This window comes from Phocoena sinus, chromosome 6 (assembly GCF_008692025.1).
Source record: "Phocoena sinus isolate mPhoSin1 chromosome 6, mPhoSin1.pri, whole genome shotgun sequence".
In the NCBI taxonomy this organism is placed as follows: domain Eukaryota; kingdom Metazoa; phylum Chordata; class Mammalia; order Artiodactyla; family Phocoenidae; genus Phocoena; species Phocoena sinus.
In genome coordinates this window covers 20751277-20766550 of record NC_045768.1, presented here as the reverse complement: position 1 = coordinate 20766550, position 15274 = coordinate 20751277, and the positions used below count along the sequence as shown (strand labels likewise).

At 39.7% G+C, this 15274-nt stretch overlaps 1 protein-coding gene across 1 annotated transcript in view; it reads right to left on the bottom strand.

Moving 5' to 3' along the window:
• FKBP15 (FKBP prolyl isomerase 15) overlaps positions 1-15274 on the bottom strand; it is a 55606-nt gene that overhangs the window by 37746 nt on the left and 2586 nt on the right. Inside the window, exons 2-5 of the mRNA XM_032634048.1 lie at positions 9323-9438; positions 4314-4398; positions 3804-3873; positions 91-165 (exon numbers count right to left, since the gene is read on the bottom strand). Coding sequence (XP_032489939.1) covers positions 91-165; positions 3804-3873; positions 4314-4398; positions 9323-9438 — 346 coding nt within the window. The remainder of the gene's footprint in view (positions 1-90; positions 166-3803; positions 3874-4313; positions 4399-9322; positions 9439-15274) is intronic.

Sequence of the window (15274 nt, the reverse complement as noted above, 5' to 3'; positions counted from 1 at the left end):
GTGGATCTAGTTCCCACCAGGTATGCACAGATCAATCTCTCCTATAAACCAATCCCAAAGGATTGATGATTCCAATACAGGAAGCCTTACCATTAGCTCAAAGTTCAGATGAATCCTGGCAACAGTAACTGGCTGTTGCTGACTGATATAAAGAAGAATCCTATACTGTACTCAAGCAAAGATGGGCAGGAAAAAAAGAGAGAACAGAAATTAAAAGGCAATACAAAATTAGCAGTAAGATGTCAGGAGTCAGGCTTCATATAGGCATAAAACTCAAAACTCAGTTCATCCCTTAAAGCTTAGAGTTTAACTTACATCTTCTCACCATCCACTTTAATCTCTTCTCATTTTGACCCTACTCTTTAACTATAGTTAGCTATGCCTTTATTTTGTTGGTGTTTTTATTTGTATGAGGGGTGACTACGAGATATACAAACGGCCAACAGGTACATGAAAAGATGTTCAACATCATTAGGCATTAGGATAATGCAAATTAAAACCACTATAAGGTACCACTTCACACTTATTAGAATGGCTATTAAAAAAAAAGGAAAAATAATAAAGTGTTGGCAGGGTAGTAGAGAAACTGGAACCCTCATATACTGCTTGTGGGAATGTAAAACAGTATGGATGCTGTAGAAACAGTCTGGCAGTTCCTCAAAAAGCTAAACAAGGAATTACTATATGACACAGAAATTTCACTCCTAGTATACATGCCAAAGAACTGAAAACAGGGACTCAAACATACACTTATATGTCAATGTTCACTGCCTGTTATTCACAATAGTCAAAAGGTGGAAACAACCAAGTGTCCAAATGATGAATGGATAAATAAAATGTGTTATATACATACAATAGAATATTATACAGCCATAAAAAATAATGAAGTTCTGATACATGCTACAACATGGATGAATCTTGAGAAAACATTCTGCTAAGTGAAATAAGCCAGATAAACACTGTATGATTCCACTTATATGAAATACCTGGGGTAGGCAAATTCATAGAGATAGAAAGTAGATTAGAGGTTACCAGGGAATAAGGGAAGGGGGATGGGGAGTTACTGCTTCGTGATTACAGATTTTCTGTTTGGGGTGACAAAAAAATGGAAATAGTGGTGACGGTTGCTCAATACTGTGAATGTAATTTATGCAACTGAACTGTACACTTAAAAATGGTTAAAATGGCAAATTTTATGTCTCCTATATATTTACTACACACACACACACACACACACACAGAGAAATTAAAATTCAACCCCAGAAGGGAGGGAGGGACTGACTATGGGGGCTCATATACAATCTTGTACCAGAAAGGACTTTCTTTACCCTATGTGAAGCAGATAGAGTGAGGAGCTAATCTTATAGACTGAGCTGGTCAGGAAAGGATCACAGATTTATTAAGAGCTGGTCCATTTCTGGTTGTCCCTACTCTTGAGCACTATCTTCGTCAGCTTTTGATTAAGAGTCTGGAAGGTCTCTGACTCCTCAGTCTTGACTTTTCTGCCCATCAGAGATTCTGAGCTAAGATTCTTTAGCCTCCTCCCCATGAAGTTCAAAATCTAGCAAATGTATTGAGAAGAAGGTTGTTGCTTTCCCACCCTACAGTAGGATTTTATCTCCTATGCCCCACAAGATTGCAGAAGTTTCCCTCTGCCTTTCTGGCACAGCCCTTGGACTTCCACACCACCCCCAAACTCATTAAATGTCCCATGGGGGGGCTTCCCTGGTGGCACAGTGGTTGAGAGTCCGCCTGCCGATGCAGGGGGCATGGGTTCATGCCCCGGTCCGGGAAGATCCCACATGCCGCGGAGTGGCTGGGCCTGTGAGCCATGGCCGCTGAGCCTGCGCGTCCGGAGCCTGTGCTCCACAACGGGAGAGGCCGCAACAGTGAGAGGCCCGCGTACCGCAAAAAAAAAAAAAAAAAAAAAAAAAAAGGTCCCATGGGGAAAAACTAATCTTGTGTTTGGAGCTCCTCTAGTTTTTACCAATGTCTCTTTCCCCCAGTAGTCTCTCTCTGTTTGGGACATACCTGATATTTAGTCTACTCGTAAGCATCAGCAAAGGTCCCAAGGGAAGAGGAAACACTCAGCTCATTGGCTCTTTCCTCTCAAAATTTTAGTTCATCTAGTCCTCATAATCTCCATAGCTCTCTAATGAATTTTAAAACATAATTTTTGCAATTTATCTGTCTTTTTATAATGGTCACAGTGGGACAGTTGCCTGCCACAACATGCTACATCCTATCTGGAGGTGAAGGGTGATGAAGTACCAATACCAGATTTTTGAAATCCAAATGGCAACCCCTAATGAATTAATAGATCTAGATAATAATCAACAATGGCTGCTAACATAACAAAATGAGAGACAATCAGACATTATTTACCTCCCAAAGGGAGAATGAAAGAGATTTCAGGAACACAGTAACCAACTACAATGCATGGACCTTATTAGATTAAAACAAACTTTAAAAAAAAAGAGAGAGAGAGATAATCAGGGAAATTTGAATGCTAACTGGTAGTGAATGAGATCAAAGAATTATTGTAGGTTTTGTTTAGGTGTGATAATGGCATAATGGTTGTGTTTTTTAAAATCCTTATCTTGTAGAGATACATACTAAAATATTTATAGCTAAAACTGTATGCTGGAGATTTACTCAAAATAATCTGAGCAGGGGAAGAAGGAAAACAGGCTGCAGTTGAGATGAAACAAGATTAATAACTGCTAGAGACCGGTAATGGGTATCTGGGTGTTTGTTATTCTTGACCCACTATTTTTATAGGTGTTTCCAAATTTCCAAAATTAAGCTTTTTGTTTGTTTATAATACAAATGAGTGTTGTTCATTATGTTAGTTACCCTGAACAGGTCATCTTCTCTCTCAGTATCTCAGAGTCTCTGAGGTGCATGGACTCCATGTTACCTGGACCTCTGAAATTCTATTATTTCTTTTTTTTTTAATAGATTTATTTAATTTATTTGTTTGTTTATTTACTTTTTGGCTGTGTTGGGTCTTCATTGCTATACACGGGCTTTCTCTAGTTGCGGCGAGCGGGGGGCTACTCTCCGTTGCAGTGCAAGGGCTTCTCATTGCAGTGGCTTCTCTTGTTGCGGAGCACAGGCTCTAGGCGCGCGGGCTTCAGTAGTTGTGGTGTGCGGGCTAAGTAGTTGTGGCACATGGGCTTAGCTGTTCCACGGCATGTGGGATCTTCCCGGACCAGGGCTTGAACCCATGTCCCCTGCATTGGCAGGCGGATTCTTAACCACTGAGCCACCAGGGAAGCCCTCTATTATTTCTTATGCATATTTCAACAATGTTCAAAACCTTCTGGAGCAGAATTTGAAGCTAGATACAACCCACAAAAGGAAATCAGTCTCCACACTTCTATCCACATCTTTTTGACTCAAACCAATATTTTGCTGTGTGGTCGACTACCCAACTCATCAAACTTTCAAAGGATAAACAGTGGTCATGCTCTAAGTGGTACACTAAATGTTGTTCACTACCTAAAAAAAGGATGTCCTCAGTAAACGGTTTACTCTGAAACTCTCCAAATTCTTAAGCTAGATCCATTTCACAAAGGTCAAACTTACTGACTTTGAGCAGTTGAATTTGTTTCAATACACAACAGTAAGCAAAATGTGACTATAAATATTATTATATATCTAACATTAAAAATTCACATTCAGTACAAACAATCAATCTAATCCTCTGATATGTAAGACATCAGACAAGTCCCAATAAAAACTGGCTCACTGATAATTTGGGACATGTGAATATACATGAGACGAGGAGGCAATCTTACCTCTCTGGCTGTGTGATTTCCCAGGACTGCAGCACCAAATTTGCCCTGCTTTACATATTGACCATTTGTGCTATAGAAGCAAGAAAAACAGGTATTAATACTTCCTTCAACTAAGTAGAACCAGCTTTCTTTTCTGCCATATAAAGTGGGGAATCTAGTCATTCAGCCTCTAGAAAGGGACAGAGGTGAGTAGTTTATAATTTAAAGCTCATATACAACTTCTTTACTCTTTAAACATCTACCATTCATGATATCTCAGTGGAGTGGCTTTCTTTCAGCGCTTAAAAAGGCAGTTGTTGAGGGTATAAGCAGTTCCCAGAGAGAGTACACAAGATAATGGCTCTTCAAAGTTTTGTGTGCAAAATTCTCCAAATGAAACATTAAAAAGCATTACTGATACTTTGTCTATGGCAGGACTGAGTAGCCATTTTGCAATGAACAGAAAGGCTTACTGCAAAACGCAGGAGCTTAACCCACAACTTTATAAAGTGTTCCTTCTCAGCTACTTACTAGCGATATGCATGGACTGCTGTTGCAACCAATACTGTGGAAGTGCCTGTTGTGGTGGCTGCTGTTTTTGGTGTCGCCTGATATCCTGAAGACGAAGAGATGAAGCAGAAAACAAAGTTGTTATTCATTTCTTGCTTGAAACTGATTTTTAACCCTTAAAGCAGCTTCAAAATTCTTCTTTAACCTTGTAGTTAGTGTTACAATGCTTTCATGACCATTGTCCTCATTTGATCCACAAAATGGCCCTATGGCTGTGTCTGGGGATGAGGAAACTGAGGCTCTAAGCCCCCAAGTGCCTTACACGATGACAGTAGCAAGCCTAGGACTAGAACTCAGGATTCTGGCTCCACTCCAAACAAGTCTTTGGGCTGGATGAGAAGCACTGTCTAGAAAACAAGGTCACATTCCATCTTCCTTTTCTCCTTCCAATATTTCGACAGCTTTAATAAATAAAAATGAAACTGTTTCCCCTTCCCTTACTTCTGGGGTAGAAAACTTATGATATTCAGATTATATCCATTACTTTACTTTTACAGTGGTATAAAGTAACACTAACATTTAAAAATAGTGTATTTAGAGTAAATAACATATTCACACTCACCACATGAATCTGTTGAGAACACAGGCATGGCCACAGCAACCAAGAACTTATTTTCAAAAGTATCCTTGTTTGATTCTTTTTGTTGTTATTAAAAACAAGACAACAGGCCCAAAATGCAGTCACTTAGGCTAAGACCCACCCCACCAGAGATTCAACATAATTACAGTTTTGGCTCCCCCAGAAATGGAATCTTAAACCAGAATGATCTGATCAGCACTAGTTAGGTAATCTGTCTGATAGACCTCTGCTATCCCCTAAAGGAAAGTAACCTTGTAATAAGCAACCCACTTTTTTGCCTAGTGTTACACTAGACTCCCCCTTCTGCCTGGTTCCTGCTCCCTTCTGCCTATAAAGGACTTTCACTTTGTCAGAGCCCCTATCTACTAGATTGGATGCTTCTCAATTCATGAATCACTGAATACAGCCAATAAGATCTTTAAAATTTACTCAGTTGAATTTTGTTAACAGTACTGAAATATCTTTTTCTCGTTATAGAGTACAACTGTAGAAAACTTAGCAAATACAGAAACACATAAAAAAAATGACCTATAATCTCACCACCCAAAAATAAACATTAATAATATGATGTATTTATTCCTAGTCCTTTTTCTATACACATAAACTTTCCAGCTTTTTCATCTTTTTTTAAAGAAAATTAATGATTTGACAATCTCCTTTTTTCACTTAGTGTAGGCATTTCCTTATACTTTTCAAAAGTCTCCAAAACACAAAATAGTCCTAAAAACACTTTTTGATGGTTAAATACTATGTTGACTCTACTAGAATTCATCCAACTTCCTATTGTTTGACATTTCTTTGGGCTGTTTCCAGTTTTTCTCTATGATAAATAACACTATGATAAGCATCCTTAAAATGCACATTTTTGCATGTACCTCTAATTACTTTCTTAGAATTAATTCCCAGAAATGGAATTATGGCATGCAAGAGTGTGAAAATTTTTAAGGTTTTGTTACAACCTGCCCAAATGCCCTTGAGAAATGCCATTACCAGTTTACACTCCCACCAGCAGTATGAGTAGGCCAGCTTTGCATCCCTGACAGCAAGAGGAGATAATCTTTCTAAATCTTTACCAATGGGATACGGGTGGCATTAGGGAAAGGGGAATGCCACCTCACTGTTGTTTTCATTTGCATTTATTGATTACAGGGAAGGAGAAATTTAACATTTTCTATAGATTTGTATTGGCCATTTACTTTGTTTTATTTTGATGAATTGCCCATTTTATGTTGTTGGCTTATTTTCCTAGTCTGGGTTGTTCTTGTTTTCCTTATTCTTTTGTAAAAACCTACAACATAGTTTTAAATTCAATCAGTACTTTCCAGTTGTATGTAATGCTACAATAAAACTTTTCTCCTGAGAAGCAGTGAATACCAAAAAACGGAGGAACTAAGGCCTCAGTTATCAGGCCAGCTCTGAAACACAGAAAAATTACTGTCTCCCCAAGGTCAGCCTAGCATCCTCCTTCAGGTTAGTTTCGACTTTTCCCAGTACACTCTCATCTCCCTACTTAACACCCTTGTTCATGGATTTGCTAGAGGGGTAAGTGAGTCAGATGCCACAATCATGTGATCTTCTCATTGGTTAAACACGTCTTCCTCTCGGAAATCAGTATTGTACAGATTCTTGAATTCCCCGTTCATGAAGACTGCTTTTAATATGTATTTTCAAATCTTTTTTTTTTTTCCCAAGGAAAGTTTTCTTGAATTGTAGTTTTAGGTGCCTGTTTTCCCCCCCTATTTTTTTTTTTTAATTCTTCAGGGAATACACATATGTATATTCCACATGTTGGAAGTTGTTTGCTATCTTCAATATTGGTCACTTTCCTTTCAAAACTTTTTCTCTCTTAAATTTTTTAATTCTTATTTTAAAAACGTCCTCCTGTTAACCTTCTATTTCTCTTAAGGCATAATCTGTTGTGTTTATTCATTCTTGTGTTCCTTCTAGTTTACTCTTCATTTCTGAAATAATTTTTCTGACATCTCTAATTCTTGCCTAAGTCCTGTCACTTACTTCTGAGATTTTAAAATTTTCACTTATGTTCTCATTTCATGTCTTATGTTATTTTCTTAATGGTAATAGGTGGTTGTAGTTTTGATCTATTCAGTAAGAAACATTCTCACAGAGTAGAGCTCTCACTGTAGGGATACTATTCTGTTCCTTGCTCTTATAACTTTGCATGGAGTTTGACTCTGATACTTTTCTATTGTTCATTTTTATGTGAAATTTGCTTTTCTGAACTTCTAGACAGAGGCATGGCTCAGGGTGGCTTTCCTAACTTGGTGGAACTCACTGTTCTGTTGAACAGAGTTCAAAAAAGCGGGAAGAATGGGCTTCCTCCTGAGACTTTTTTTTGGCGGTACACGGGCCTCTCACTGTTGTGGCCTCTCCCGTTGCGGAGCACAGGCTCCGAACGCACAGGCTCAGCAGCCATGGTTCACGGGCCCAGCCACTCCACGGCATGTGGGATCCTCCCAGACCGGGGCACGAACCCGTGTCTCCTGCATCGTCAGGCAGACTCTCAACCACTGCGCCACCAGGGAAGTCCTCTAGAGCTACTTTTATCTGGATCTTTTCTTCTTCACTTTTAATATCCCTATCCTCCTTCATTTTAATTCCACTCTCAGCAGGTCCTACTCAGGGTGGGGACCTCTCCTGGAAGGTCACCATAGTGGATGAGTTTCAACACTTCATAGGAGCAAGACTGCTCCTGTTCTAGTCACCATCATCAACCCCTTGTACTTACCCATAACTAAAATGGGCAAAATGCTTTGCAGTTCCAGCTTGGCCTGCCACATTTCCCATGAACACCTGTTGGCCACTTTGGGTTCGCCCATTCTCAGATTTAAATATTCTCCCATTGCTTCCTTGTTTTCTCCCATGCAAATGTTGACACCATGGAAGACTTGTGTCCATACCTGCTTGTATTGGGGGGGTTCATGAGGATACCTTTTCAATTGGTTTTATTGTAGATATTATCCAAGGTTTGTCCAGTTGCTGTTTTTCTAGAGATCTGAAGAGATTCAAGAACTATGCTGCAGCCACCTCCTTTTCCAAAAAGACTTGTTATATAAATACTCCTTGAACAGAGAGCGTCTCCTGTATTGCAAGTTTTAATTTTATTTGTAAATGCCTACATAAGACAGTAGTTTTAAGTTGAAATGCCTCTATAATTCCCCTTTAAAAGTATAATTAGTTCATAGTTGTTGTTTTCTAATTTTAAAAAGCAAGTTACTTCATTGGGTGGGGACTGAGATTGTTTTTATCCACATTCATTAATTCAACCACTTTAAACTGAGTTAGAAGTACACTGCTGAGAAGAGATGTGCCACAGGAAATGTAAAAGCATAGCCTACTAGAAATCTGGCCAGGTTATGGCTTGGAGAACAGGGCCAGCAATCCACAGCAAAGCTGCCAAAAGTGACAGGTAAGACTTAGAGCAGGGGTCAGCAAACATTGTATGTAAAGGCCAAACAGTAAATATTTTAGACTATGGGCCGTACAGAATCTGTTGCAACTGTTCGACTCTAAATATCGTAACAACATCCTCAGTGTTGGCATTGCGCCTAGCATATAAAAGACATTCAATACTTTCTTCTTCATTCAACAAATATTTAATTTAATGTCCCTTACCACCTGTTCTGTTCTGGGCTATTTCTATCAGTCCCTCACTCCTCTTCAGATTCTTACACAAAGACAGCAAAGTGTAGAGGATGGCAGACAAGCTTTGGAGTGAGTCAGATCAGGGTTCAAATTTCAACTCTGTCACTTACTGCTGTATGACCTTAACCATGTGCCTAAACCTCTCTGAGCCTCTAAAATGGTGGTAGTCTCACCTATTTCACAGAATTGTTGTGAGAATTAAATAAGACAATCTAGGTGAAGCACCTGAGACCAAACACATAGGTTTTTTAGAAATATTAGTCCCCCCTTCTCTCCTTTCGTTCAACAAATTTTCATTCAATATGTCTTGTGTTCATCCTGATGAAATGTTCAGGGGATACAGCATTGAGCATCATTCTCTAGTTGGGAAAAATTCACTGTCAGCATACATCTAACCCACCCAGGTGAAAGATGGGAAAAGCAGCTCTTCCTTCTTGCCAAAATATTGGACGGCGCCTACGTAGAGCACCCTGGGCAAAGTTTTGGAGAGTGGTGTCCACATGGGGCAGAAGAGCTTGCCTGTGACCTTCCTCCGTCAGTTTCCAAAAAAAAAGCATACTACCTAGCCGCCGGAATTCAGGATCTCAGAGCTCAGAGCAGCATGCACCTCGTTGGTGGTGAGCTTGGCCAGACTGATCAAGGAGGGATGACCTGGCATGTCACTTTTAGAAGGTTGTTTATCATTCCAACTAACCTGTCCGGGGCTAATCCTAACCTCTTAACTTACCTGTTGGTGCTGTTCCCTGGCCTTTCTTAGGCTGCTTTGGGGCTGTGTAGTGGAAGAATTCATTTCCATGGCCAGCAGCTGCCTGATCCAGTCCGAAAAGAGAGGCCAATCTGGTACTGTTAGTAGAAAATGAAAATGACATTTCATTTGACATATCTCAAACCTGGAATCATTATAAAAGCTGCTCATGCTCCTACCTCGAACAAATACCTCCTTGACTATATATCCCACCACTCAGTAACAGAAGCGGCAACTAAGTCTCTTCGAAATCAAGATTGTATCTCTGATATGAACAGCATCAAATGACCCTGCCCATCCACAGGACTTTGGTCAAGGCATCTCTTCTTTCTGGACCTCAGTTTCTGCAACTGTAAATTAAGGTGATTAGTCCAGGTGCTCCCTATGGTCTCTTCAAACTGTACATTCTTGCCTTTAGCAGGTCATAGTTTCCTATTTTTCACTAGTTTATTACATTGAAGTAAAACTGTATTACAGGGAATTCCCTGGTGGTCCAGTGGTTAGGACTCCACGCTTTCAAAAAATAAAAAAGAAAGAAAGAAAATCACCACCTTAAAAAAAAAAAAAAAACCGTATTACAAACTTACTGCATCAAACATAGTCCCATATATGATTTCATCTTTTATGTTTCACAGCAGAACCATTCTTTTATCATCCCTTGTGATGAATCTTATGCTCCAACTATTCCACTGAAACTGCTGTTACTAAAATCACCAACAACCTATTTGTTAATAAACAGTTTATCGGTCCTTATCTTATTTGGCTTTCATGCTGCCTTTTTACACTGTCAACTAACTTGTTCTTCTTTAAACAAACTCTTCTTCTGACTTCTGTGGGGATAGCTGCAGGGGTGCGAGGAGGGACCAGCCCAAATAAGACATCAATAAATGTTAATGGGATCCCTCTCTTATTGTCTTTCCATCTCTCTGGCTCCTCATTTAACTCCTTGGACTCTTCTACTATTGCCCAACCTTTAAATATCCATGTCCCCAAGATTTCATACTCACTCTCCCTTGGCAATCTAATTTATTTACCTTGATATCAGTGCTATCCAAATTCTGATGGTGCTCAAATCTGTATTCCTAGCCCAGAATTTGTTCCTGAGTGCAGACAACACAGATATCCCACAGGGAACATAAATGCAACATGTCCAAACCAGAACTCATATCTTCCAATGCCCACTGCCCAGAAAACCTGTTCTTACTCTTGTGCTCCCTCTCTTGATGAATGACATTTTGTGTCAGGATCCTCAAGACTGCCCCCAGGCTCAGTGATTTGCTAGAAGGACTCACTGGACTTACCATACAGTTATAGCATAATGTATTTTATATATATACACTCAGGGCTAAGGTCTATTACAAGGAAATGATACACACCAAAATCAGCAAAGGGAAAAGGCACACTGGAGCAAAGTCCAGAGGAAACCAGGAACAAAATTCCAAGAGTCCTCTTCCAGTGGAGTAACACAGGACATGTTACATTCCTCCAGCAATAAGTTGTAACAACATGTGAGAGTGGTCTGCCAGGAAAGCTCATTAGACACTCAGTTCCCAAGGTTTTTTATTGTGGGCTAGTCACATAGAAACCTTCTAACATGTACCAAAATTCTAGACTCCCAGAAGGAAGATAAGGTTCAGTAATAAACCATATTGTCTGTACAAACAGTTTAGGCACAGTGAGCCGCTCTTATCATTTGTGGAAAGCTTTAGTGTGGGGAACCGTTTACCAATCGAGTTTCCAGCTGCCAGCCAACCCTGTAAGCAAGACTCTCTAAGGATAACGGTCTCAGGTCTACTATGTTAACCCTTTTCTGCAAACATCCACAACCCAAACTGAAATCTGGGCATCGACCTTGACTTTTCTTTCCCCTGGTGTTCATGACCAATCCTCAAGTCCATTTGATCTTACTTGCTATTTCTTGAACTCGTTCACTTCTCCCCAGCCTCACTGACACTTCCCTACCTCAGACCACCATCATCACATCTACAGAGCTTGAATTCCTGCAGCCACCTCCTGTCTCATCTCCCTACCCTGGTCGTGTCTGCTTCTTATCCATCCTTCCCACTGCACCCACAGTGACCTTTCTCAAAACCAAATTTGACCAAGCCTCTTTCCTCCTTAAAACTCTCAATGACACCTCAATATTACCAAGATAAAAGTCCAAACTCCATAAGACAGTTTTACAAGCCCCTTCAAGACTGCACCTCTCCTTACCTCCCCAGCTTCCTATCTGACCATTTCTCATCTCCAACTGCATGCTACAGTCACACTGTGGAACTTTTAATTTCTCATATAAGGCAAGATCTTTCTAATCTCCAGCCTCTGGATATGCTGTTCTCTCTGCCTGAAACATTCTTCCCCTGGAACCTGACCCTTAATCTCAAAGTCTAGGTTAGGTGATCTTCCTTGGGACTCCCACAGAACTCTATACTTCATTCATTCAAGAAATATGCATCAGACACTGTGTTAAGTGCTGGGTATACATTGGTGAGCAAAACTCAGTTCTATTTTCAAGTAGCTTATATACTCTAACAAGGGAATTAGGTATATACTATATAATTGCAAACTATAACATGAGATATATAACAAGCAGCTGTTATATGGAGTTACACTCCATAGAGATTAATAAAACTTATTCAGTCTTTATCATCTAACATGGTAATTGGTTACTGTTAAATACTGAAACATACCAACAACTTTTTTTGGTCTTTTTTCCCTGATAATTTTAATGTATAATACATACTAGCATTTTGCAAAATAAATTTAATATGATTTGAAACTATTACCTTGTTTTCTCAAGGTAGTGTTGAGTTTCCTGTAAATGGGGCCAACAATGCCTACTTTAAAGGACTAAGAGGTTTAAATGATATTGCAATTATAGAGAGCAGTGCGGGCCTACATTAAGACATAAACAAATGCTAATGAAATTTAGAAAAGACCAAGAGTTCTCCTTTTCCCCAGGGCAATCTGAGCAGATTCCCTAAAAGAATAAGATTCTAGGAAGTTGAGCAATGCCTTTAACCTCGTGAAAAATTTGCAAAGCTTAGAACCTAGTTAAGATTAACAGATTATGCACAAATCATTGATAAGAAAGAATGTCCTTGGTAGCTTCAGTAAACTATGGGTATTGGATTTGCTTTTTTAATTTTGCAGGTGCGTTTTATTTTTTTTTAATGGAAAGACAAAAGTGCTGTAGGTAAACTAAGTTTCCACAGATGCCCTAAAGGCCAGCCAATTGATGATTGCAAAATCAATCCAAAAGCCAGGTCAACCTGATTATCTTTCAGATTAATTCTATTTTCTATTATTTTTTTAAATGAACTCTACACAGACTTAGGGGCATAGGTTTTTTTGTAAATTATTACACTTTCCACTTCTGAAGTGTTTTCAAATGTACACATCTCCCTAACTATGTTAGCAAGAATGAGCTTGCTAACTCTGGACTTTAGTCTCTAAGTTTATAATTCATAGGAAAAGTCATTCCAGCATTAATCACATTTAAAAAATAAACGTTGGACTTTCCTGGTGGCTCAGTGGTTGGGAGTCTGCCTGCCAATGCAGGGGACACGGGTTTGATCCCTGGTCCAGGAAGATCCCACATGCCGTGAAGCAACTGAGCCCGTGTGCCACAACTACTGAGCCTGCGCTCTAGAGGCCGCAAGCCACAACTACTGAAGCCCCCGTGCCGTAGAGCCTGCACCCTGCAACTACTGAGCCCATGCACTGCAACTACTGAAGATCTCACACTCTAGGGCCTGTATGCCGTCACTACTGAGCCTGCAACTACTGAAGCACACACGCCTAAAGCCTGTGTTCTGTAACAAGAGAAGGCACCACAATGAGAAGCCCGTGCACTGCAACAAAGACTAGTCCCCGCTCGCCGCAACTAGAGAAAGCCTGTGCACAGCAACAATGACCCAACACAGCCAAAAAATAAAAAAGATTTGTTTAATTTAAAAAATGTTAGCCTGTGCATTTAGTTATCAAAGTCTTATCTAACCTTAATTTTATACTCCTTTTCTTTTCTCATTAAAAACAGTAATACAGAACTTCCCTGGTGGTGCAGTTGTTAAGAATCCGTCTGCCAATGCAGTGGACACGGGTTCGAGCCCTGGTCCGGGAAGATCCCACATGCTGCAGAGCAACTAAGCCCGTGCACCACAACTACTGAACCTGTGCTCTAGAGCCCGTGAGCCACAACTATGGATCCTGCATGCCACAGCTACTGAAACCCGTGAGCCTAGAGCCCATGCTCTGCAACAAAAGAAGCCACCACAATGAGAAGCCCGCGCACCGCAACAAAGAGTAGCCCCTGCTTACCACAAATAGAGAAAGCCCACGCGCAGCAATGAAGACCCACGCAGCCAAAAATAAATAACAAAACAACAAAACAGTAATACACACATTTATGATTTATCAATGTATTTTAATAAACGGGGACTCTTTCAGTTGTTCAAGTACTTCTTTTCCAAACTGTGGTATCAAACATTTACTTCTATAATAATAATAAGGCATACAGGCAGTCTGGTGGAAATCTGCTTGCCTGATTTCAAATGTAGGTTCTTTTACTTTTTAGCCATTTGACCTTGAGCAACTTTCCTCTCTCTGCCTTAATTTCCCCTTTGCAAAATGAGTATAATATTAGTAAAAACTGCCTCAGAGAGTAGCAGAAAGAAATTAATACAATACTGTATATATAGTACTTAGTACAGTACCTTGCACAGAGTAAGTACACAATATGTTTTATACACGTGTCCACATCCTATTACCTTAAAATGTCGATTCAACTCAGATACCCCTCGAAGGAAGAAACCATGCTTGACCAGTGCACAAACTGACCTGCAACTATAAGCTGATATTAGCATAAAATACAAACTACAGGATTGGGAAAAGTCTCAAAGATCACCTAGAGCAACCCCATTATTTAATAGACTGGGGAATGGAGAGTCAAGGATGGTAAGTGACTTGTCCATAAAGTCACACTCCTAACTGGGGACAGAATCAACATCAGAATCCAGGCTTTTCGGTATCTTTTACAGATACCGAAAATGCTTTCTGATGATCAGTTCCAGATTTCTTTTTTCTACCTCTACACTGGTGATTTATCATCGTTATGCTAATCAGATTTGCCTACATATAACTTTTTTTTTTCTTTTGCAGCGTGGCATGTGGGATCTTAGTTCCCCAACCAGGGATCGAACCCACGCCCCCTGCATTGGAAGCACGGAGTCTTAACCACTGGACCACCAGGGAAGTTCCTGCCTAGATATAACTTTTATATAATCTACAACACCAGTCTACACATTACTGGCCCCTTAAGAATGCTTTTTGATTATCATTATTGGATTGTTTTATTCTACTACTAAACTGGAAGTTTCTTAGGGGCAGGAACTGTTCCTTATTCCTATCTATATTAGCTGAAGCCACGTACCATATACTTAGTAGGCATTCACATATTTCTTCATTTCAAAGTCTCAATGGAAAGAAAGGGCTAAGACCAAAAAAAAAAACAAAAACACAAACCTCCTGATTACCACTTTACTATTGCTAGGTTAACCATGGACCAAGAGGCCTGGAAATTTGGAACACAGATTATCAATCATCTAGACAGCCATCCTAGGCACTAATACTCTCACTTCTGCTAGGCTTGACTATCTTAAGTGGAATCAAGTAAGTCACACATTTAAGTCAAGATACTTAAAAAATAATAATCAAGTAATATTTACAGTAAATTACAGTTGTACAAGAGGAACTGAAAAGCAGCCGCATATGTTTTACTGTCATATGTTTTACTTCCTTAGAGAAAACTGACAAAGGAATAGCTGAATCAGGGAATGTTGGTGAAACTTTCTGTATTCTCAAACTTGATTTTGTTTTTCTGGTTATTACGGGGAACAAAAATAAGTCACCTGTATAACTTCGTTTACTAAGCCT